Here is a 26,100-nt window from a genome sequence, read left to right on the forward strand (position 1 = left end):
GATCAATTAAACAATGAAATGCAATATCACCATGCTGCATTGTAATTAAACCAAAAATCAATACTGGAGCCACAAAACTAATTAAGGTTACAAGACTTAGAGTCAGCGGGAAAGGAAGATAAAATGGGTGTTCAGGGGAACCAGTGTCAAGTAGACCCAGGAAGCCAGCCCTCTCACTTGTCCAGAAGGGAGTTTTCCATTCCCAAATGTTGGCAGAAGGAAAAATTAGCCCATGTCCATTTACATGGGAGAAACACTGGACAGTGACAACTACACTTCAAATGTCGGCTAAGAAACTGGCACCAGAGAGGGATGAGGGGAAGGAACCGACCTGATTATTAAGGGTCAGGGCTGAGAATAAGGGTGCAACTCCTTTCTGACTGTTCTTTGAGGAATATGTTGAATCACAATTTATAGCAAGTGTCTCTGCCCTAAATTACTCATCAGTAAGTTTTATTAATATGTACACCAACACAGACTGGTCTGAGCATAGTAAGGTAGCTGAGGGCAGGGGTGTGTCAGCAAGAAAGGGAACACTGACCCCTTTTTTTCTAGCTCAGGTGCTACCTTGAGCTTTTGATGAAATACACTCTACAGACTCAGTATGATTGGGGCAGGATTATATATTATTCCATTTCGCCCAGCTCCCCTATGAGTACCATTACCTAAATTCAAGGTGAATATATAAGTCACTGGAGAGGACCAGTGGGGACTGCAAAACGTTCAATACTCATAACTACAACAGGCCTATTACAGGAACCCAGAGACTTCATTTTTAATTTTAGGCTCTAAAAACTAGTTACACTTCATAATTACACATCACATAATCAAATGTTACTACTACATACATTTGTATATATTCACTGACATTTAAGACTCCATTTTAATAGTATAGCTTATGATCCAAGGTGGGTGTTTAAAACATGCCTGTAAACATTCTTCTGAATATATTCTTAGCATTTTATAATCTCACCATGAATTTAATATTCCATACTGCCACATTTTCATTGTTGTTTCATAGGCAAGTCTGGCATAATAAATGCTGGCTGAACGCATTTAAGGGCTAAGAGCACTAGAACAGACTTCGATCAAAAAACTTGTAGTGACCACCAAACGTTTTAAAGTCCAGGTTTATAGTACAGAGTAATTACAGCTAATGCTTATATATGGTACTTACTCTGTGACAATGCTTAGTCCTCTTACACACTCTTTCCTCCTCGCAGCCACCCTTTGAGGTAGGTACACTTACTATCCCCATTCACAGATGAGGAGGTGAAGGCACAGGGAGGTTAGTCCGTGTAGTTCATGAGGGGTGAAGCCAGGACTCAAACAAGGCACTTCAGGCCCCCAAGTCCATGCTCTTAACCACCATGCACTAATGCCTCTCAAAAAGAGCATAGAAGTGGGCAGGGTTAATTACAGTGGCTACTTGATTTTTACTTCAAGAACTGTGACGTATGAAGAAGTGAAAAACAAGTTTCAAAATACCAAGATACGTCACAAAGGAAACCCAGTGGCTAGCTACATTTGCCTTAGAGAGGAATCCAGGACTTGGAAGTTTGTTTAAACTAACAAACAGTAGAAATGGATTTTTAAAAACAGTCTGCCTGAAGTTGGTCAAATATTTTAAAAGTAGTCAAGTTTAGTTTATGATCCTGGGGATGTTCATGTTCCCTAGCCGGTCTAAGCCTGTTTCTTCAGCATGCTGCTATAAGGAAGACAGCACCAGCCTCACAGACTCATGAGAAGCACAGGAGTGCGGATAAAGGGCTTAAGACTTGCTCAAAGATTATTAGCTCTAATTCTAAAATTCCTCTGTACTTCCAGGCAGTACTTAGCACAATATGTTTAAGTACCTGGTGACTAATAATAATGCTCAAAAAATTTTAAAAAGTATCCATCTACCTTATGCTAAGCATAAAATTCTACTTTGATATTCAAATGTATGAATCATAACAATAATAGACTTTCTTAAAAGTAACATTTAAAGGAATGGTATATAAACCTTTGGTTAATCTCAATAACAGGTAGTCAGGAATACATCAATATTTTTCTGCCCTTTTTGTAGCCTTACTGGAAATGACAGTAAAATATTCAGAAATAAAGCTAAGCCATGATAAATAGAAAATCAAATGCCAAACTAAGTTTATTTTGCCAAAGAGAAACTGTTGAACTATAAGAAAAATAAGTGCAGTCTAGATTTTGTGCATATGTGGGGAAAAAACCCTGAGATTACCAATTGTGTATCACAATCCTCTTCTGGAGATACCGAAAGCAATGGTACCAATACAACTTGAACAGTGGATTAATTTACACTTTAAACTTGATCTAAATATTACCCTTGAATATTTGCTTTATATTGAGAGAACAAATTCTGACAACTTAGGAAACTAAAGAAGCTAAATGTTGACTTAAAATAGTTAAAGCTCCTAACAGCTTCATTTAAATAGTTTCTATCATTTTACTGCTTAAGTTCAGCTTATTTAAAAATTTCAAAGGCTCATTACGTTTCTAGTAATAAGGACAAGACAAAACGGGTTTACCGAAAACAGTCATCTCCCTTTGTCCTCCAGCTTTACATTTCTTTAACAGAGAGTAGACAAGGTCAAATAACTAGACAGTAAAACACTAACCTTTTAAAAAGAATGGTACAATTACATCTTTGAACCTGTGAGAATTATAATTCAAAGCAAGTTTGGCCTGTAAACCTGTGACGCTTTTTTACCACTGACACCATGTGACTATTTTTTCATAAAGAAAAAAGTGGCACTAAAAATATATATTTTTCCTTGACACCTTCGGCAAATTTTGGTGAGCAGATAGAATATACTCTGAGGCTCCAAATATGTAAACAATTTACCCTATATTATGAAAGAGCAAAATCCTGTGATAGCAAATATAACAAAGTGTAGCTTCTCCCACAAAAGAGGTTAAGGATTAAAATGTGAAGTGCTGCTTTCTTGAAGTCAGTTCAGTTTTACCCAAGCCTACTGTAGGTCATTAAAGCCTCCGGCAGGGAGCTCTGGCAGAACTTAATTAAGAATACCAAGATTCAGACTTATCTGCTGCATTCGCCTTCATGCTGGACACCATGATTAGAGGTCCCAGGATCAGAAAGAGATGAAAATGTTTTTCTGGACTGAGGTTTCACTACGTAGGAAAAAACAAAAACAACAAAAAAAACCCCAGACAATGAATATATTCCATTTCAGTCTTCATAGTTCAAGTAATAAATGGTCAAAATTCAGACACACACTTTGGCCGAGCCAAGTTTAGCTTTATCACATTAAAAAAATTCACGTATAAAGTAAGTATCAGTTCAAAATATAGATCACTTCTTAAGAAGGGCCTGCAGGCCCTTTATTTATTATAAAAATAATTAAATTTGGTGGAAAGGAAATGTTAAAATTACCTGAAATTCAGAAGATGTAATGTTAATTGTTGTGTGGAACACTGTCGTTACATACAGCTGCTCTCAGGGGCATCTCGTTTCACTGTGGAGACCAGAGCTTCTCAGCATGGATCGCCTAATTCATGTTACCAAGAGGGCCCTTAGAGTGCTGCATCCCGCCAGCCTGGCACTCCAAAAAAACCCTCCTGGTCCCAACTGCCCCATTCTTTCAAAGAAGCATAACAGCTAGCCATTCTAGAATTTTAGGGAGAACATTTTGGATATTTTTCTTCTACAGGATTAAAAAATCTTTTGGAATTACTGGTTCAGACATCCACCGCTCCTAGTGGTCTAGATTGCTTCAAAATATTAAATCAAGCTGTAATTAAACTTTTTTACATTTAATTTTAGACCTTAAATTTCTGTATCATTAAGATCTCAATGTTTTAATGAAAGTAGAAAATAGAGTATAATTCAGTATCACCTATTTGTCTCAAATAGAAGTACAATGAGTAGTAAGTAGGTAAACAGGAATGACAATAACAAAAATAGAACTTGTATATTTGTCCAATAAGAATTAACTCTATTTCTCTAAATTCAAGGTGTATGGCAAGTCGATTATTTGATCTTAGTTGACTGTTACATCATTAGCTTAACACTTAAACACTGAAGGAGGCATTTCTCTATTCACACAGACTTCTACACAGATCTGTAAATAGTCTGAATATGTATATTTCAAATTAGTCTATGTGACCCTGTGTTCCTCTCCTTCAGAAGCATCAGTAATGCATTTGGCCAACAGTTTGAAACACGAATTGTAAATTAACATAGTGTATAATCTTGATAATATGAAAAGAGTCCCAAATACTTATTTTTTAAAAATGGTAACATTAGGAAAAAAACTATAATCATCATCAGTTCTATTTCCTGAAAATTCAGTTGAGGTAACCTCTGCAAGTCACAGCTCCACATTTGCACACAGTTCTGGCCCTCTTTTTGGCTGGGCTGTGGTCAATAGAATCTGAAGATATATCTCCAGAACCTGAATACATAGAAAAAGAAATACAGGAGAAAGAGTTAAGACAATTCATAATGAGTTTCAAATTTTCTATCAGTTGTAAATTGATAAAATCATTACAAACTGTCTTGAAAGGATGCTGTGGGCTAGTAAGAGGTCAAGTGTATGTTATTAGTCCATATTTATGAGAATGGATTTGTGAAATGATGAAACTTACTAGTAAAATCCAATATACGAGCATTCATTTCATAAATTGCTTAAGAGCCATAAAGCAAGGTCAAGTAGTAACAATACGTAAAGGGCATCATACTTAGAAAAACAAAGAAAAGAAAACACATGTTGTCACAGTAAAGCAAACAATTAAATGTTCTCTTTAAAAGCCAGATTCAGTTAGGAATGGAATAAGCTCATATGTGATTTAAATCATATTTTCAATCTAACGAATATACATCTTTTAGTAAATATTCAGAAATGTAGGCTTAAAATTTTTTAAATACAAGTAATATTGAGAAAAGATGTTATAATAAATAAGCTTCTGTATGGAAGTTGTGAAAAAAGCAGGCAGCAACATGCTGTAGAAGAAAGAGCATTACTCAGCCCAAGATCAGGCAGACCTGGATTCTAGTATTAGCTCTGTCAGATTAGCTTTGTGCCCTCAGCAAAAAGACAAACTCTTATAGCCTCATTTTTTAAAACCTTAACATTAGTTTGGTTCAGATGCTCTAAGGTCTTCTCCTATTCTGATTAGATTCTTCACACTGAAACTCCACCAAAGAAACTGTACTTGAAAATCATACCTTTCATTTGATAATCAAAAGTGAGCTCTTCTCCAGCATTTATAGTTCTCGTGGAAAATAATGCTATTCGGGGAAGACGGGTGTCGAGGTTATCAATGAAAACGTTGAACACCTGAAGATTCGGGTCACACTAAAAAGGAACATGAGAACCCACTTAAGTAAAATTGACATAAACGAGCTCTTCTACATGCTATATAAAATCTTTAATTTCCCAAAGTATTAGTTTTAAGTTCTACTAGAAATTAAGTTGCTTATTGTTTAGAGGTCTTTGAGGCATGCACATTTAAAAATACTGTGTTCCCTTACAGAAAATTTCAGACATACATAAAAGTAGAGAAAATAATATAGTAAGTCCACATATATCCACTATGCAACGTCAAAGCTTATTAACATTTCTGTCAATCTTGTTTCATCTAGTCCCAGCTTCTTAATTGTTTTTGGAGAATTTTAATGCAAATGTTAGATAACATTCTCATTTCACCTGTAAATATTTTAGTAAGGTATACATTTTTTTTTGCTTGTTTCTGAAATTTTTTATTTAATATTTTTGGAGCATTTTGACAGCCGGTAACTAAAACCACAGAAGGTGCAACTGCAGATAAGGAGGGACTACTGTATCAAAAGTTTATTGAAGAGCCTAGAAAGATTCAAAATATGCCCAAGAAGAACATCTAGAAATAGAAATAGAATTATTGAAATTAAAAGTAAAACATGCTCTAGTAAGGCATATTTAAAGAACTTGAGTAACTGTTTTTAAAAAATCAAATCAGCACTGTAGAGCTCAAATTTCGTATTGCATGGGGTTTCATAAACTTCTGTTTGGAATTATTCAGCATTTTGAGAACTCGGCACTAAATTCTAGCATATGCAAGAAAGATCCGGTGAATCATACTAAGAAATCAAAATAACTGTTTAATTGTCCTTGAATAGAATACATCTATTTGGAGAGTATCTCAATCTTATCATTAAGAAAAAAACATTTAAGTAAACCAGAAAACAAAGGAGTCAGAAGGTCCCTGACATCTCATTACTAATCATAAACTAGTTTTTTGGTATAAAATCCATCAAAAGATTAACATGGTCTACCTCCTTATATGGTCAGCTATAGAACTTATGCTCTGAGACACATTTTCCTTGTAATCTATAAAATGGAGATAATGTCATCTGATCTATAGAAGAGAGAGAATGTCAATCTCACAAGCCTAATGCTATGTTATCCATCTAGCACTTAGGAGGTGTCCAGTAACTCCTAACCTCCCTTACTTTTGGAAATAGTTTTTATAGAGTATAAGATTCTGGAGTTAAGGGTCCAAGTGTATTCTAAGTTCTTTTCAAACAAGAATTAAGAATACTAATTCATAATTCAGAAAAGTAGCCTTAAACACGTCAATACTCTAGAAATTCTTAAATTTTATAAAAACGTTAACATGTTTACATTTTAAGAGAACACAGCAATCTACCCTTCTTTAGTTGTGTCTCCTGAATTTAGCTGTTAACTTCTGTAACCCATAGAGTTACGTGTTAATTCTTAAACTTTTTTGCCTCTTAACTCCTCTGCTCATTAATTTCCTCCTCTATAAGAGGACAATACCTATCTCATAAAGTTGTTGGAAAGTGTAAATGAAGTAACATATGTAAAGACTCCTGCAAAATGGATGTTATTTGGTAGGCACCTCGAGGAATTTTCCTAAAACAGCAATAATACCAGGAATTAACAGAAGAAGCCTTGTATTAAAATACTTTGGAGATAATGAAAGAGTATATAATTTAAAGACAATTATTCCTCAAGTATGGAAAATCTTTTAAAACAGTACTAATTAGCCCTGTCTATACTTTCTCTCTTACACTGTGATTCACAAAATGAGACACATTTCCGTATCGAGCTGCATCCACTGTGAATTCATCAGATTCATAGTCCAGATCAAAGAGATACGTGATTCCTTTGTTGTCATATAACTGCCCCCGTCTTTCAGCTTCTTCACTTGTGATTACCTAAAAAGAAAAAACTATAGTATATTATACAGCTATTGCTGAAGAAACACCCATCCATAAATCTATTAACATATTAATGCCTTCAAGTGCATAAAAAGAAATAAAAGTGCCATCAAAATAAACATTCACATAAACTACCCTAGAAGAGCTAGATGAACAGAGGAGGGAAATCAAAGAGAGGAGAACGGATGGTGCAAACGAAGTATGACTGTTCAAATGAGAGTGAGGACAACCCAACAATTAGCAAGCTGAAACAGTACCCAACTTCGATTCTAATTTATTGGTATGTTCAAAAAAGCTACACAACTACAGTTCTGTAAGACATAACAGAGTGTAAAGGACTAAGTTCAGAAGTAGGTATGCTCTCAATATGCTCTGAAGGCATATTTTTCCTATAACCAATCTGTGTACAGTTACAAATGGAAATTTGTTACAAATAGAGAGAAGGTACGTTAAATTTGCAGTCAACTGTTTGGAAAGTTTAATTTTGTAGAATAGGTGGTTTTCATGAAATTCTGTAGCTCACAACCATCATCTATACAGTTCTGCTCTGAAGAACATAGCCTGACCACACGCTCAGCTCAGGAAACCAAAAATGGCTCAAGTGATTCATGGTGTCAACCAAATTTAGCTGCCGCATTCATTAAACCAAAAGAAGAGAACAATTTGATTATAGAAGGTCTAGTATTCTGAATAGTGATTTATAATAATCTGCCATTATCTAAAAATTTCAGGATCAAAATAGAGATGCCATTTAACCTCAGAATTCTGGATGAATACAGATAATTAAAGGTGATCCAGGGCTTCCCTGGTGGCGCAGTGGTTGAGAGTCCGCCTGCCGATGCAGGGGACACGGGTTCGTGCCCCGGTCCGGGAAGATCCCACAAGCCGCGGAGCGGCTGGGCCCGTGAGCCATGGCCGCTGAGCCTGCGCGTCCGGAGCCTGTGCTCCGCAACGGGAGAGGCCACAACAGTGAGGCCCGTGTACCGCAAAAAAAAAAAAAAAAAAGGTGATCCAGTTCCAAACAACTTTTAAAATATCTGGTTTGACAACCCCAGACATGCAGTCACACTCATACTGTTCTTAGCCGCAGCTTAGCTCACCACTCAGTTTGAGGAAGTGCGGTGTAGGGGTGAAGTGCAGTGATTCTGGAGCCTTGGCTTTGAACCTTGGCTCTTCTCTACTACTAAGTGACCCTGGGCGAGCTGCTTAATTTCTCTGTGCCTCAGTTTCCTGCTGTACAATAATGGAGGCAATACTACCACCTCACAGAGTTGTTGAGAGAATTTAGTAAGAGCTGAAATGTAAGGTGCTTAGCATAGTATGCTTAAACTAGTAGGTGGTAAATACTATTTTTTGTATATATGCATTATATGTATACAAATAAATGTGCTCAGGAGTTGGTATTTTAGAGAATGGTCTTTGTAGCTGAGTTACAGATGCAAAGAGTTTGGATTTTTCTTATCGGTGGATGCAATAAATGTTTTTATGTGTATTTTACAATACTTGCTCATAAAGCATTCATGTACTCTACAGGATCATTCATGCTGATGCAAAACTGAGTTTTGCCAACTACACTTAATCATATTTGGTCAAATGGATGAAGTAAATTACAATTTAAAGGTTTCCAAGTCAGGAGGTATTGAGATCTGACATTCTTCTTAGGACTTTTGTGTAAAACTAGTGGTCATATTTTCAGAGTTGCAAATGCCAGTTTCAGTGACTGTGAGTGGGTGTTTGTTGAAAGGGGACTCTACTTCATTTGTCACTGCGTATAATTTTTTTGGTTCACATTCAAGCTTGTATTTCTCATGATGCCAGTGAACCCTTCCCTCAAACCTGAAGTCTGTACGTATCTGCAAACGGTAACAGCAAAACGTACCAAGCGTGTTTGTTACTGAGGTAAAAGGCGGCGCCTCAAGAGCACGAGCCTCCTGCACACTGTCTGCTATGAGAGAAGCGAGCGTACCTCTCCGACATACTCCATGACAAAGCTCCTTCTCCTAATCTTCACAAGGGTCTTTACGCCCCAGCCGCAGCCATTGCTGGTCCGAAAGATGCAAAGTGAATACTGTGTGCCTTTTTGGACAATCCTGTTGGGACAATCGGGTCCACACTGACACCTTGAGTTGCATTCGTAAATGGGGGTGCCAGGTGGGATTTTAATTTGTTGATTTTTATTATAAGCCAAAAGAACTCCAGCTTCAGCAGGACAACATTTCTCAAAGAAGCAATCTGTGCATGAACAACCAAAGGTGGCTTCATTTACTAAGCTGATTCCAGGAGCTGGTTTGTATTCATTAATGTAGTAGAAGTCTGAAGGGGGGCCCTCTAAGTCCACAGTATTTTCAACAAAAATCATTCCTTTGTGATTCTTCCTTCTGTTGAGTTCGTCCTGCCATCTCTGCAGAGCTATCCTTTGTTTAGCCTTCTCTACAATGTATTCAGCAATGGCAGGTTTCAAAGCTCTGTGATTTTCTTTTAGAGTTATTGCTTTGCCTTTCTTTACCTGAGATAAATAATTATGCTTGTCATTAGAGAACTGCTGAAGCAGTAATGGGCACTTGAGATTTTGCAAAGGTTCCCAAGTATTTGTAGAATCTGGCCATCCTTTCCATTTTACAAGATAATATTCCATATCCTTAAAATATAAAAGAAAATGCAAATCAGATTATGACAGACCCAATTACTGAAAAGAATTTAATATCTTAAAGAGTAAGGTATTATCATTTTTCTTAATAAAGTTCAGAATACACAATCACAAGTTACTAGCAGATGAAATACAAATCATAAAACTATTTTTCTTTATATTACATAAACTATGCATAGAATTTAGATGTGGCATGATGTTTGACCAGAGACAAAAAAGTCGCACCTGGAGAAAGATAAAAGTACTGAAAGTCATGAATATGTTACCAAACAGTGATCAAAGTAACACAAAAAATATTGATCTTGATCATGGAAATAAGCTGTCCCAAAATGAGTAATTTATGACCCAGGTCGGTGGCTTGCTTGGCCAGCAGAGATGTAGGCATCCTCTAAGGTCTGTAATTTCATATTTTACACTGGCTATGAGGGAAGTTCTTTCTCAATGTCCTGGGCACACGTCCCCTAGATTTTCTAGAGTGAACTGTCCCGTACAGTCATCCCTGGCTGCATGTGGCTACGGAGCACAGGAAATGTGGCTAGTCTGAATTGAGATGTGCTCTAAGTGTGATACACACTGCACGTCAACAACGCAGCACAAAAAACGCAAAATATTTGTCAATTAAAAGAATAGTTCTTAATGTGCAAATATCGATTACACGTTGAAATAATATTTGGGGTTAAATTGAATGTATTACTGAAAGCAATTTCACTGGTTTCTTTCCATTTTGTTTAACGTGGTTACAAGAAAATTTAAAATGATAGTCGTCCTTCGGTATTCACCAGAGGATTGGTTCCAGGATCCCTCTCGGAACCCAAAATCCACGGATGCTCATGTCTCATATGTAAAATGGCACAGTATTTGCATATAATCTACTCATATACTTTAAATCATCTCTAGATTACTTACAATATCTAATATAATGTGAATGCTATATAAATCGTTGCCAACACATGGCAAATTCAAGTTCTGCTTTGGAACTTTCTGGAGTTTTTTTCTTTTGCAAGTATTTTCTATCCGGGGTTAGCTGAATCCTGGGGTGTAGAACCCGGGGATGCATAGGGCCGACTGTATACCTATGTAGCTTGTACTATATTTCTATTGAACAGCACAATTCCAGAGAGTTCTTACCTTAGAGTCGCCCACGGCTGGATTAGGTGGCAGGCCCTCAAGGCACCAAAGATCAAATATTTTGACTTATCCCTCAGACTGCTGCTGGCCACCATGGTATCTGAAATCTTGCCTTCCCACCCCAGTGACTGGCTACGTTTTCTTCCCTTAAAGCCAGGCAATGCTATGTTAAGTTTCTCTTAAAAAAGGTAGTCTAGTGTATGTAAGAAAAAAATTTTTCAAGTAAAGTCTCTCAATTTTGTCTTTGTTCTCTGGAATAGTGAACATATATCCACGAGCGCTAGGGTAAAACGCCTTCTGAAATATGAAAGTGATTAAACCGCATTCTATGGTTTTTAGTTATTTTAATTCATAGATATTGATAAAAACTTAACTGGGATACATTTGCTTTTCCCTGAAATTTTTAATAAAGGTTTTATTATAAAGTAAGGATGTTTTACTAGTCATAGTTTATTAATGCCAAGTGACCTGGCAGGTCTAGGAAATGTGGTATAAGCCACACTGTGGAGGCACCATTGGGTAAGGAGAACTGAGGCAGCTTTGCAGGAGGTCACCTGACTAGTGAGAGTGCTTATCTTCATCTCGATGTTTTATTATATTCTACCCAATAAGCAGTAATGCTTGTTAATTAAAAGACCTCTGCTTCTTTGTGAAAATGGTCAAAGTATGTTTTGTTAAAAAAAGTGGCTCAATTATGGTGTGAGCATATGCACAAAAACTGTACTTCTATGAAAATATATACTATGATTCCAGGAAAAAAAAAGCCTAGACATATATTGAAGTGTCAGCCATACTGGCTCACTAAACGTAACATGGATTTCTCCCTCCTGAGGTGACTACTGCAATTTGGGACTGCTGCTGGCAGATCTATGCTCAGTAATAATGAGACCCACTTGCATCTAACATTACCGATTCCCCTTAATTATGAAAGTTAAAAATGTTTCTGAGGGCTTCCCTGGTGGCGCAGTGGTTGGGAGTCCGCCTGCCGCCGCAGGGGACATGGGTTCGTGCCCTGGACCGGGGGGATCCCACGTGCCACGGAGCGGCTGGGCCCGTGAGCCATGGCTGCTGGGCCTGCGCGTCCGGAGCCTGTGCTCCGCAACGGGAGAGGCCACAGCGGTGAGAGGCCCGCGTACCGCAAAAAAAAGAAAAAAAAAAACAAAGTTTCTGATTCCAAAATAAAGCAATGCAGCCCTCTGGTCCTCTTTTTTTTTTTTTTTTTTACCTGCTGCAGTTTCTCCTGCCATAGCCCTGGGTTATACCAAAGTTACCAGCAAACAATGAAAGAAACAAATGGTGGCTTCAAGTCAGATGATTAAAGTAAATTATCATTCAGCAAAACTAAAAACACTATGCCACTGTAGTCAACTTCCAAAATAATATATTGTTTTACGATGAGTCACTTGCAAGTTTTGTATGTTAATCACATTGTACCTACCTAATTTACGGATGGTAAAGATGCTTCGAAAACCTAAGTGCTACAGAAATATTAGTAACATTTTATTTCTACTTTGTAGACTCCTTTTATTTTATAAGCCTTGTTTTACTTTTAAAATCCAAAAAAGATCTTTACATTTTGAAAAATAAGATAATTTTATACAGAAAAATCAGTTTGACTTAACAAATTCAATTACTTCAATACCCCAAAATTTCAAAAATTTAGTCAAAAATTTCTTAAGTCTCATAGGATATCAGTATCTTATTCAGATATGCAATCAACTCTTGATTACCTATAGAAATGGAGTGGCGTCATAAAAATGATCTGTTAATCGTTCCTGTGTAATTTGGAATGCATCTTATTAATTTTTTTCTTCAAGACATTTTCCCCACTATGTTTAGCTTAGGTTAAATTCATTCAAATATTTTAGTATCTATTATGAGCATATGAAAGTTTGGTCACTAGAGGGTGTGATGAGATGCAAGGTAATACTAGCCTTTAGGAGCAAAATCTCGCTGGGAAAGGAAGGCAACAGTATGTAAAATAAGTAGCAGTGCAAGGTGGTACAATTTTAAATGCCAAAACAAATAAGACAATAGATACCACTAAAATACACAGAGGGAAATCAATATAGGTCAATGAGAAAAAGGCACAGAGGAAGTAGAACAAACTACACTGTGAAAGACGGATAGCATTTGTTGGGTAGGGCACAGGGCAGGCAGGATGAAAACACAAGCAGAAGCTTGGAGCTAAGATTTGCATGAAGTATCCAGAAAACAGTGAAGAGATGGACTTAGCCAGCTTTAAAGTTTAGAACACTGAAGCGAGAGATAAAACGGTAACGGCAAGGCAAGAGCAAATTTCGGACAGCTTTGAGCACCTGACTTTATCGTAGAGGCCAATGGTTTTTACAATTCTTAGAAACCATGGTGTTTCTGTGGGGAGCTTCATTCCATGTAAATACATTTAATTCCATCTTGTCTACTAGGAACTGCACTTACACAATGCAGACACTCAGGGCTCTGTCTTTGGCCCCTTTTCACACTAAACAAGTGTTCATCTCTTTTGAGAATCCCAAGAAAGCTACAGACCTTCCCCTATCAAAAGTCACATGTATGATACAATGGGTAAATTCAGGATATGTGGATTCCAGACGAAGAATTCTTGCTCCAAATGTTCTCTCTGGGCAAAACCTCTTCACTCCACTGGTTTTAACGGTAGGCTGATTCTCCCAAAATCTTAGCTGCAACCCCATACAGTCAACAGCCTACTGGATGTCTGTCCCACCGGTTCTTAATCAATCTATCCACAAGGCACTCGCCACGGTTGTTCCTGAACGGTTTCTCTCTGTATTCCCCATCAATGGCAGCGTCACCCCCATCTACCTAGTCACACAAGTCGCAAAGCAGGTCAATCTCACCTCTTCCTTCCTCTCAACCCAGCCCATCACCAAGTGTCTCCGTATGCTTCTTCTGGCCCACCTCTTTCACCAGAACCCCGTTCCCGCAAGCCTTCAGCCTTGCCGGGATTAGGACGCTGATCTCCTGCCGGTGTCCCTGCCCCCAGGCTGACAGCACTCCACTCTGCCCTTCTCGACTAACCTGCAGTTTTCTCATAAAAACAAAAAATCCACAGTGCCAGCCATTCTGTTATTTTCTTGCTTAAAAATTTTAATGGCTCGCCCACTGCCTAAAGAATTAAGCTCAAGCTTCCTATTATAACAAAGATCCTTCTTGACTGGGTCCCTGATGCCTCCCTGACCCAATGTTCCAATATGGCCCCATGCACACACCACCCTCCAGCCACACTGAACTGCTGTTTGTAACTGAACACGCCAGGCCTTTGCATACTTTTCTGTTGCTTTGTTCACACAGCTATTTCTAATTAGAATGTCTTCTTCCATGTGTCTACTGAACACTTATTTCAGTCTCATCTTTTATGTGTAGAAAAACCTACTCATCTTTAAAACTCGGCTCAAATGTCATCTCTCCCGTGACGTCTTCCCTGCCTCTGATTACTGCCAACTCGTGTTCCCATTTCTAATCTAAACTATAAGCCATCTGTGGGGAAGGAAAGAATCTTATTCTTTGCAGCCCCAGAACCAAGCACAATTCCCTACTATATCCCAGCCTTTGACTAAATGTTTCTGAAAGTATAACGAAAAATACGACTACCAACACGTATGCAATATAAAAATCACAACAGTAACGACTTGAATCCTTAAAAGAAATGCAGGCTGTTCAACTTAACCTGGAGATAGCAATTCATGGTTTTTCAATATTTGTTCTGTCATCTGCTGTCTGTAGCCAGTAAGTGGTAGCGAGCACAAACCCTTTAAAATACATCTATGTGGGGGCACAAAAAACAACAACAACAAAAATCTGCCTTCCCATTAGCTATTTTTCCCCTGAAAGTTTTGAAGTAATCACAGTATTCACTATTAGTGGTAGAACAGCCTGAATCTGATTATGAAAATCCCAGTGTTCCATGAGAACACAGTTTGAGAACTATTACGGTCAATGGAAAGTCACTAGATTTCCATACCAGCAACCGACAGAGGGTAGGAATTTTGGGGCCTGGGTTAGAGGCCCAAGACTGACACAAATGAACAACATGACCTTGGAGAAGTCCCTCTTGGAGCTCTGCTTTCCTGGTCTCTAAGATTCAGGTTTTAGTGTAATGATTTCTGTTACTCCAGTTCTTAACGAATCACTCTTAAGTGCAATCAGTCTTTTAGGAGTATGACTCTATTGTTAAAGGTGGATATTCTGTTAGTATGTGGTAGTATGTGGCCACGCAGTACAGTGGTAGTCCTAGAGACATAGAATGGTCTGGATACTTTAAGGAATCAAAGCTTTGAGTAGTATTTCTTTAATATTTGATTCCTAGGGGAGAAGCCCCACCGATGTGCATGGGGCTCTTCACTGACGAGGTGAAGATGTTAATGAAGAGCACCCCGTTTTGTCAGAAGTGTCTGTGTATGAAAAGGGGTGACATGGCAAGAACATGGCACAGAAAAACCACACAGCAGTGAGACCACCACTGGTCTCACTCAAAGGAACAGCCTTTGAGTTCCCCTGGGCCTGACATGAGCTCATCACAGTAACCACCCGGCTGTTCCCCCAGCTAGCGTTCTCTCCACTTCCCGAGCTGGCTATTCCAGACCTCCTCCACTTCCCTCAGGGGTCCCTATCCCACCGCCTCCCCCGTTATTTTCAGCAGCATGTGACCCTGAGCGTGGAGCTAGACAAGAAGGGGGCCACAGACACAACAGGAGAGAGGCCCTTCCTCCGTCAGTCACTCCCGTCTCCTGTCTCTTCGGTCTCTTGCTCTCTCCTGATCCTCACTAGCATCTGAATCTCTCTTAGTTTTTTTTAAATTAATTATTAATTAATTTATTTATTTATGCATGCATGCGTGCATGCCTGCAGTACGCGGGCCTCTCACTGTTGTGGCCTCTCCCGTTGCGGAGCACAGGCTCCGGACGCGCAGGCTCAGCGGCCGTGGCTCACGGGCCCAGCCGCTCCGCGGCATGTGGGATCTTCCCGGACCGGGGCACGAACCCGCGTCCCCTGAATCGGCAGGCGGACTCTCAACCACTGAGCCACCAGGGAAGCCCCTCTCTTATTTTTTTTTTTTTTTTTTTTTTTTTCTGTACACGGGCCTCTCACTGCTGTGGCCTCTCCCGTTGCGGAGCACAGGCTCCGGACACACAGGCTCCGCGGCCATGGCTCGCGGGCCCAGCCGCTCCGCGGCATGTGGGATCTTCCGGGATCGGGGCACGAACCCGTGTCCCCTGCATCGGCAGGCGGACTCTCAACCACTGCGCCACCAGGGAAGCCCCCCTCTCTTATTTTTTAAAGGCAAAATTAAACTAAACCTCCTTTGAGATATAAATGCTTGAATAAGTAAGGGATCTCAAAAAGATATGATAAATTACTAAAAGTTCAGAGCTCGGAGACTAAGGTATAGTCTCAGTATAAGATGCTTTATAACACTCAGTTTTTAAAATCATAGTATCTACTCGGATTTTGTTTTAAATTAAAAATTGTGAACACCCTTAGACCCTACATAGCCCTTCTTCAAAGCTGGAGTGCTTGAAAGAGGTGCCCATGCCACCTGACCCTACTTTCTCACCTCCAACTAATTCTTTAATCCATTCTATTTCGGCTTCTTCTACCCATAGCCCAGAAACGCTCTAAGGGTGTCAATGACCCGTCCATTGCTCGATCCAGAGGGAGCTTTACACTCCTCTGACCCACTGGGTATGACTCTACCTTGCTGACATCATCTCCTCCTCAGGCTGCCGTGCTTGCTCTCCTGATTTTCCTCCTACTGCTCCTGCCAGTTTTCCTCAGTCGCTGTGACGGTTCTTCCTGTGAGTACCACTCACTGCTCCTCAGTCCTGGCTCTTCACCCGTTTTCTTTACTTGGATCACTGCAATGGCCTCTCATCCTTTCAATCCACTCACGGCGCAACAGCCAGAGTAATATTTTCAATGCATCTCTCTCCCTGTGTCACTCCCCCTGCTCAAAAGTACAAAGTATTTCCCTATTGCCCTTAAGAGAGAGTCCAAAAGTCCCTTCCTGGCCTACACGGAGACGCACTTTCTGGGGCCCGCCCCATCCTTCCAGCCTCTTTTCAGTCCCTCTATGGTCCACTCACACTGCAGATTCCTTGAAGGAGTCAGGCTCTCTTCTGACTCAAGACCCTCCCCCATTATCTTTTCACCCTTTAGTACTAAGTTTAAACATCAGTTCCTCACGGACACCTGCCTCCTCTCTCCAGGAGGAGCCAGAGTCTTCTGTTACATTAGCCTCACCTCAACTATGATTAGGTCCTTTGTACAACGATATTTAAGGTTTTTCGACTCTCACTGGAAGATAAACCCCAGGACATCAGGGGCCACACCTGTGTGTCATTCTCTGCTGAGACTGCTAGTGCCCCGTGCGTGACATGGTAGATGGCAGAAGACTGGAGAAGCATCTGCAGAGTTCATGAAGGGGTAACTGTACCCAGTCCTGGGGCTTCAGTCCCCATCTTCTTGCCAATCGCTTCAAGAACAATGCTTCCACTTAGTTCGCACTCTTGATTTGGAGCCACATTTCCAACTAGCTGCTGGGCGTCTTACACTTAAATGTTCTCAACCTTCTTCTCCAACTTCAGTCTAGTCCTCCTATCCTCATCCTCCTTAAGCCTCATCTTCTTATATTCCTGGGTCTTGGTGAACAGTCTTACTATCCACACCATGGCAAGCTTTCCTAGATGTGGACCCCTCACTGCTGGATCCCCAGCCAACCCCCGACCACTAAACCACAGACTTAAAATTTACATCCGCTGTAATTCAAGAAATCACCGACTTATCTTCATCGTTACTGTTACTACTTTAGTTCAAGCACCATCTCTTCTTGCCCAGATTACTGCAACAGCCTTTCATAAGGTGTGAGTTATACACGTCATTCCCCTTCCTGCCCATCCACGCTCCTCACTGCAGAGAGAAAACTCTCTGAGCTGCACATCTGATAGAGTCACTCTTCTCAGAACCGTTCCAATGACCCCCCACTGCTGCAGGATGGCTGGAGTTCCTCTGCTTGTCTCTCCCTTCCAGATCCTACCACCCCATTCTCCATGTCAAAGGCCTTAAGGAAAGCCTCTACTCATCACATCAGGCCCCAGCTGGATACCATCTTTTCTGGGAAGCCTTCTCTGCCAGCCCAGGCATACCTCTCACGGATCACATCATGCTGTCTGCCCTAGCGCTTGTTATACTATTGCACTGGGGGATTTACTCGTCACTCTTTTCCACGGGGCTGTGAGCTCCTTAAGGTCAGGGGACAGTTTCTCATGAACCTTTATTTTCCCACTGCCTAACGCAGTACCTGACACACAGAAGAAACTCAAACGTTTATTGAGTGAGACGACAGAAAGGTGAAACAGGAGACATTAGTCAATAAATTGCTGCTATAATTTAAGCGTGAAGCTATGAAGGTCTAGTCTAATAGTGACGGTGAGGACTGGAGAAATCACTGACGCAAAACCCAATTCAATTCATCAACCATGAACTAAATACCCATTACGTACTAGGGGCTATAGTAAGACATAGTCCTGGCCCTCAAATTGTTGACAGTTCAGCAGGTATGAAACAAAGCTACAAAATGTGAACAGCTCTAGAACAATGACAAGAACAGTGCTTTATAAGTCCTGAATATAAAGCAATTAATTTTGCTAGAGGTGGGGAAGGGAAGAAAGCTCTACGGTTGGTGGTAACCTTTCAGTTGAACTTTGCAGGCCATGCAGATTTTGCAAGGAGAGAAGGGAAACAATATATCAAAGAGAGAACTGGATGAGAAAAGCAAAAGGGCACAAAGGTGCATGATGTGTTCAGGTATTGGAATATAAGCTATGTTTGTTTTTTAGCTAAATTCTCAATGCTTAGAAGAGTGCTTAGCTCTTAGCAGATACTCAGTAAACCTTAGCTACATGGAAGAATTTACAAGTATATCAATGTGGTGAGGAAGTACGAAATGCTACAAGAGAACACACAAGTAGGATATGTTACAAGTAGGGTATGTCACAAGCTGGAAAGGGGGCAGGTGGCCAGATGATAACAGCCTTAGTCCAAAGGGTCTCAGCTTAGACTGGCAGACACCAGGGAGCCACTTAAAGGGCTAAAGGAAGGTCCTAATGCAATCAGAGCTGTGTTTCAGAAACAACTGTAATGGCTTTGAAGAAGATGGTACTGAGACAGTGTCTTTCATGAGCTAAATGGAGGGGAACATATAAGAAAAGGATAGGGCTTCCCTGGGGGCGCAGTGGTTGAGAGTCCGCCTGCCAATGCAGGGGACGCGGATTCGTGCCCCGGTCCGGGAGGATCCCACATGCCGCGGAGCGGCTGGGCCCGTGAGCCATGGCCGCTAAGCCTGCGTGTCTGGAGCCTGTGCTCCGCAGCGGGAGAGGCCACAACAGTGAGAGGCCCGCGTACCGCAAAAAAACAAAAAAAAAAAGAAAAGGATAGGGTGTTAAGATCTTTCACCTGCCCTGAACATGAGAGAGACAGACAGACAGACAGAAAAGGTAGAGGTATGTTCAAGTACTACTGGCTTACAGATTCAGTTATCTGTGCGAGGCAGGATAAGAAGTGAGGAATATAAGTGGGTTGTAGGAGGACATAAGTGTGCAAAGGGTGCTTATTCCAAAGCAAGGAACCGAAAGGAGAAGGATGAAGGAGAAACTAGTAGCAAAAGTTACCCAAAGTGAACTATAATACTCAGAATTCTGTAGCATAAGAAAGAAAATTGGCAGCTCCTTCAATGTAAGCACAGACTCCTTGGTAACTTACTCTGTCTGTCAAAGTATAACAGGAATGAACAGGAAAAGACAGAGAGGTAGAGACCACATAATCTGATGACCTATTAGATTTAGAGGGTAGGGAGGAAGGAAGAATTTAAAAAGTATGAAATTATAAGGTTAGGTAACTGGGAGTATCATGATTCTGTCAAACTAGGTAGGGAACACTAGATCAGGATGCAGATTAGAGGGAGGAAAACGGGTACAGGTTTGAATATGCTGAATGTGGTACCTGTAGGGTGTCCAGCTTGAAATGAAGCTCAGAAAGAAGTCAATGCCTCACAAAGATCTGAGGGTCATGAGGCAAAGAGACAGATATAAGTAGAAACCACTGGGAAAGAGGTCATCTACAGAGCAGCTTCAAGGTGAGAAGGGGGCCAAGGACAGAGCCTTGGAGATTATGTATTAACACTCCAGAAGCACAGGTAAGAGACTGTAAAGGAGATTCAGGAAGAACAGTTAGAAAAACTGGTGGCGAAAAGAAGTGGAGATAGAGGTGAGTAACAATGATGACAGTACACACCTCTACGGCGTGACCACCACAGGTCAGTCCCCGCTCACACTAACCCCACGAGACGGTGCTGTAATGACCCTCATCCTGTACGGGAAGCAGCAAAGGAAAGAGAACCTACGTAACGTGCTGAAGGTCACGCAACGAGTACATGGTAGAGACAGAATGTGAACCAGCACCTAGGCCGTCTCTCCAAGACACGAGTTTCAGAGAAGAAAAGAGGAGCCAACGGTGTTAGGTGTTGCAAAGTGGCACAGTAAGAGCTGAGGTCCTCGAGTTTGGCCTTGAGGAGGCCACTGACAGCCGTCAATCAGAACAGAGAGGGTTAAAAAGTCAGTAACAAGTGGAAAGGCAAGCTACAGCAGAAATTTTTTTGCAAACTGTGTATCTGATAAGGGTCTATCTAGAATACACAAAGAACTATTACAACTCAGTATAAAAAGACAAACAGCCCAATTTTAAAAACCAGGTAAAGGATCTGAATAGACAGTTCTCCAGAGAAGATATACAAATGGCTATAAGCAGCGGTTCCCCACCTCTTTGGCACCAGGGACCGGTTTTGTGTAAGACAATGTTTCCATGGATTGGGGTGGGGGGCGGGGGGAGGATGGTTCAGGCGGCGCCGCGAGCGATGGGGAGCGGCAGGTGAAGCCTCGCGCGCTCCCCGGCCGCTCACCTCCTGCTGTGCGGCCTGGTTCCTAACAGGCTGCGGACCGATAGTTATACGCACTTGAGAAGACGCTCAGCATCACTAGCCATCAGAGAAATGCAAATCAAACCCATGAGACACTCCATACCCACAAGGACAACTATCATCAAAAAGTCAGTAACGACAAGTACTGGTGAAGATGTAGAAATTGAAACCCTCATACGCTGCTGGTGGGAATGTAAAATGGTGCGGTCACTTTGCAAAACAGTTTGACAGTTGCTCAAATGGTTACACACAGAGGTACCATATACCCCAGCAATTCAACTCCTAGGTATATATCCAAGAGAAGTGAAAACATGCCCACACAAAGACTTGTACATGAATGTTTATAACAGCATTACTTACAATAGCCCCCAAACAGGAACAACCCAAATGTCCATCAAGCGATGAATGGATAAATTAAATGTGATATATCCATACAATGGAATATTTGGCAATAAAAAAGAATGAAGTATTGATACGTGCTACAGCATGAATGAACCTTGAAAACATTATGCTAAATGCAGGAAGCCAATCATAAAGGATCACATAAATATTGTACGATTCCATTTATATGAAATGTCCAAATAGGTAAATCTATTGAGACAGAAAGTAGATTTGTGGTCGCCTAGGGTTAGCAGGGAAAAGAGATGGGGAGGTTTGGGGGGTGATGGCTAAGCAGTATGGGGTTCTTTTTAGGGTAATGAAAATGTGCTACCATCTCCACAACAAGTTTTAGAATAATTCTGAGAGGGTACAAAAAGCTTTGAATTGTACAGTTTAAATTGGTGAATTGTAGGGTATGTGAATTATATGTCAATAAAGCCGTTTTTAAAAAGTTAATAGGAAATGAAGTAGAAAGAAAAGACAGGAAATGCTTGAGTGGGGAGGGAAGACCTAAGAAAGATTTCAGAAGGTTAAGGAAGATCTGAATAGGTTTATTGATTAAGATAAAGCAGTGGAAAAACAGTGCTTGACACAAAAAAGACATCAGAGATTAAGCAAAGTCCTAAAGGGGATGGGTAGGAAGAAAAAAAGAAAAATGGTGACACCTCTGAAAGAATGAACAAAGATACAGATCCCTGGTGTGAAGGTAAGTTGAGAGTTCATCCTTGAAGCATCCAGTGAGGCAGAAGTCTGCAGCTGAATACGAGAGGGTGAGGGACAGAGTCAGAAGTCCAGAAAAGTAATAAAATTTGGGGAAACTGATGACAGAAATGGAAGAAGCAAGCAAAAGATAAAAAGCTTGTCAAGTAGAACTGAGCAGTGCAAGAATAGAAATAATATGTAACGGAACCAAGAAGTGTGATTATATGACACCTGTGGCTAGACTGGTCAGGCCAGGGTTTATAAACTGAATGGGCAGATGACAGGGTTGTTTTGGGGTTGAAGGCTGCTGAGAGTGGAGGTGAAATGCTTCATCGTAAAATCCCACTGAGTGGGGAAGTCAGTGATACCAAAAGAAGATGGATGTTTCAAAGGAAGAATCGGATTTAATGACTGAATCCACATGGAGCATGAAAAAGAAGGAAAACAAAGAATTAAACAGGATTCCTGATTCATTCATCTGCAAGAATTGACAGATTAATTAATTGAAACAGAGTTCTTGTAGAGGACGTAGGCTACAGAAAGGTGAATTACTCAAAAATATACTGTAAGGTTTAGATTGAAAGAGCTTCTTGAAGAACAACCCTGTAGAGGAACAGAAACAAAGTGAGGCCCAGAGAAGTTAAATAACTTTGCTGAAGTCATGAGGTTCTAGACGAAGCCTAGAAATGGCTGTGAACTCCAGGCTATTCTACTGCACAACAGAACCTCACTACTAGCAGGAGTTTGACAGGATGGCAGGAAATACAAACGGTGATGCTTCTTGAGGAGATTCAGTACCGCTACAATTGGCTTGAATTTTTAGGTTCGTCTCAGGTGATAGTGGGGAAACATGATTCAGGAGCACAATGAATGGCAGGAGAAGCCAATCTCAGATACAACATTTGCTCTGGTAAAATCCACCTGGAGATAATCAAGAGTTGGATGTAGAATGATATTGATATGAGCACCTTGAAATATTCTAATATAAGAACATTTTATGCTTCAAAAACCTCTCAATGTTATTTGGCAAAACAGATGATAGGACATAACTTTATTATGGCCAAGAATTTTAACCATTAAGAAGAGTTCTGCTTTTAAGGTTCTTTTTATGTCACAGAAATATGAAATACTGAATTGAAGTCTGATTAGGTCTCTTTTAAGGGTCTAGATATTTGCCTTACCTTTACTACCTTGTAGTCACACAAGTATTCCACCTCATAATTGTTTAGATTCCTTTTGGTGATTCCAATCGATTTACATGTGAGCTTTTCTTTTCTACATAATTCCTGAAGAGTATCAAGTGAAACTAGGCAAGGCACACACCAAGCTACAATAAGAAAATAGAATTCTTTACTAGTGAAATAGCTACTCAATTAAAATAAAACAAAACAAAAAACCAAAAGAAAAAAAAAGGGGAAAACTCAAGACCTCTATATCCCCACCCTTCAACTGGCAATTTTATAAGACTAAAAATTCATATGACAAGAAACCATGTACACATCTTTAAGAAAAAGTTAACCATTAAAGAACTCTTTTGGTAAATTGATCTTCCTGGATTTTCTCATGGGTCTCTACCCTACGTGTTTAACTGATGTCAATTTCTACTAGGCCCCCTGAACAAAACGTTTCATGTCTATAAGCTTGCATAAGATTACATATAGATGCAAAAGTCGAGATAATATTTTTGACTTTTTCATTGTATTCTACACAGAATTGCCCATTTAATAAAATGTAGATCTCAAGGACACACTCATTATTGTTAGAAACACATCTTAAATATATTTTAAAATAATCTTACATTGTTAAAAAGTAACAATGTAAGATTCTTAGTTGAACAATAAGAACTGAAATCTAACTGAAATCTAATTCTATAGTTACATACTCATACATCACATGGCCTACTTTTCCCATTTTGGAAGGTTGCATAAAATTTTAACTCCGATTTTGCCCATGCTGCAATGTATTATTATCAAGATCAATAAACCCAGGAGTTAAAATAAAACAACGGAGAGTATATTGAGTTTTGTTACTACTCATTTCCTGTATTGCTTTCAAAGCCAAAAATGACAATACAGAGAGTATTCAATTTACATAATCCACACACCAAGCTTGAAGAAACTCAGCCGTCCTCATGATCAACCTTGTAGAAGCCAGTAACTAACTCTGCTGCGGAAGATTTTACCCTCAAATTCCTGTAACCAGTATGCTACCCTACTGCATTTAAAGTATATTAACACAAACTGATATTTAGAAACAGGTCATGAACCTGGCTTTATGGCTAGCGCTAGTAGAAGCACCAGAAAGGATCAAGAGGCCCTCTGACCCAGCCTCCGCCAGGCCACTGAGCCGCATGATTTTAGGGAGGTTTCCATCTTTCTGGGTTTCAGCTTCGCTGAAAAAAATGGCAGGGTTGTCGTAAACTGGGATTACCAAACAAAATTTATCAGTAAACGCAGGCTTTACTTGGTAGCTCTCCAAGGTAGTGGTGATAATCTTTTGCGTTGGAGGTAATTTCCAGGGAAGAGAGAACAGCTGGTCTTCCTATAATCTCCCCTCGCCCTCCCCACCTCACACCAGGATTTCACGGTCAGAAACCCTGAAGTACGATTTCCACACGCGCCCCCAACCCCTTCCAAAAAAGGACGCATGATTCTAGACCAAGATTTTCCCCCAAAATATCTGGGGGGAAAGTCTGCTGGTTTTGGAGTGGTGGTTTGGGGGGAGGGGAGGGGCAGAATAGAAACGACCCCTTAAGTCCCTTCTATTGAAATAACCTCGGGATGCTTTGTGTAAAAGGTAACCTCATTATGCGGATCACATGCAGAGGAGGTTCCTCTGGACTATCTACCCAACGTGGATTTGTCTGCCGTTCCTACCATTTTCACCCAGTCCGAGTAACACGAGGATTCAAGACGCGACCCTCCACGGAAATGCTGTTTTGGGGGACAAGAAAACTTGGAACATAAAAAACTGCAAACCCCCCGCCCCCCGCGGCAGAAAAAGAATTCATTGGTAAGATTAAACATTTCATGACCACCACGAAAACTTGACACTAGTTCCAACACTAACCCCTAGCGGAGGAAAAGTTGGGGGGGTAATGAATTCATAATCCACGCAGAGAGGCGCAGCGCTGGAAAATACCTTTCAATTCTAGAAGGCAGCGAAAGTTCCCGTCCTTCAGCGCGCGCACAAACACACGTTCGGCACCGAATTCTTCGGCGTCCACATAAATACCTCGCAAGTTACGGGAGGGGAGGGGAGGGGGGGAAACCGATTCCCGTAAGCCAGGCGCTGCCGCCGCCAGTACCCACTCACTGGGGTTCTCTGCAACGGGGAACCGCCCCTCCCGGTGCGTCCGCATCGGGGTACATCCTCACTTATTTCCTCGCTTAGCCTTCACACCTCTGCCCCGACCTCTCTCCGCTCCTCTGACACTGAGGTCACACTCACCCCACGGGGTCCTCCCGCTCCCCAGTTCCGAAGCCAGCCCGACCGCAAACGTCCCGCTCAAACCACCACAAAGGAGTCGCGCCCCCAGCGTGCCCACGGACCTCGAGCCGCGCCGGGCTCCGCCGGGGCCGCCCGGACGCCCCCGCACGGCTGCCCCGCGGGAAGGGCGCTCGGGCGAGGCGGGCGGCGGAGGCCGGGCCGCGCGGGCCGGGCCGTGCGGGGGTCGGGCGCGGGAGGGGACTGAGGGCAGCGGGCGGGCCGAGCCGCGAGGAGGGTCAGGGGCCGGGGGCAGGGAGGAGCCCGCGGCGCGCGTCTGGGGGCCGCGGTGTCAGTGGCGCGGGAGGCGGCGTCTCGCCGCGTCGCGCTCCGGCCGGCCCGCGCGTCCCGGCCCCGCTTCCCGGGCCTCGGGAGTTTGCTCGGCGGACGGGGGACAGTGCGGGGCGCCGCTCTCCAGCCCTCACCTCCTCGCGCCTCGGCCCCGGCCGCCGCCATCTTGAGGAGCTTTCATTCAAACTGGCGCGGTCTGACCGGATAGCTCAGCTGGCCCGACGCCCCGCCCCAGCCCGGCCCGCGCGGAACTCGGGGGCCAGGGCGGGGGAC

At 41.5% G+C, this 26,100-nt stretch overlaps 1 protein-coding gene across 5 annotated transcripts; it reads right to left on the reverse strand.

Annotated features, from left to right (window-relative positions):
- On the reverse strand, positions 1-26,100 carry SUV39H2 (SUV39H2 histone lysine methyltransferase). Of its 5 annotated transcripts, XM_082618247.1 has the most exons (7): positions 25,962-26,100; positions 25,192-25,284; positions 23,232-23,377; positions 9,168-9,839; positions 7,052-7,198; positions 5,207-5,336; positions 1-4,433 (listed from the first exon to the last, which is right to left on the reverse strand). In XM_082618247.1, the coding sequence occupies exons 1-7, from the start codon at positions 25,990-25,992 to the stop codon at positions 4,327-4,329; spliced, it is 1,326 nt and encodes a 441-aa protein (XP_082474373.1). In that variant the 5' UTR covers positions 25,993-26,100; the 3' UTR covers positions 1-4,326. The 5 variants fall into 5 exon arrangements, with proteins under 5 accessions (XP_082474373.1, XP_082474374.1, XP_082474377.1 ...); XM_082618248.1 differs by lacking the exon at positions 25,192-25,284; XM_082618251.1 differs by lacking the exons at positions 25,192-25,284; positions 25,962-26,100 and adding an exon at positions 24,514-24,531.

Source organism: Mesoplodon mirus (genome assembly GCF_964341445.2).
Source record: "Mesoplodon mirus genome assembly, chromosome: 4".
Lineage (NCBI taxonomy): Eukaryota > Metazoa > Chordata > Mammalia > Artiodactyla > Ziphiidae > Mesoplodon > Mesoplodon mirus.

Excerpts from the sequence above, each read along its gene's own strand:
- SUV39H2 (XM_082618247.1), bottom strand. The coding sequence starts at position 25,992 with ATGGCGGCGGCCGGGGCCGAGGCGCGAGGAG. Across the intron at positions 23,378-25,191 it reads CTGCCTTCTAGAATTGAAAG|CTTGGTGTGTGCCTTGCCTA; the intron begins GTATTTTCCAGC and ends TTCTTATTGTAG. Across the intron at positions 7,199-9,167 it reads TCATGGAGTATGTCGGAGAG|GTAATCACAAGTGAAGAAGC; the intron begins GTACGCTCGCTT and ends TTTTCTTTTTAG.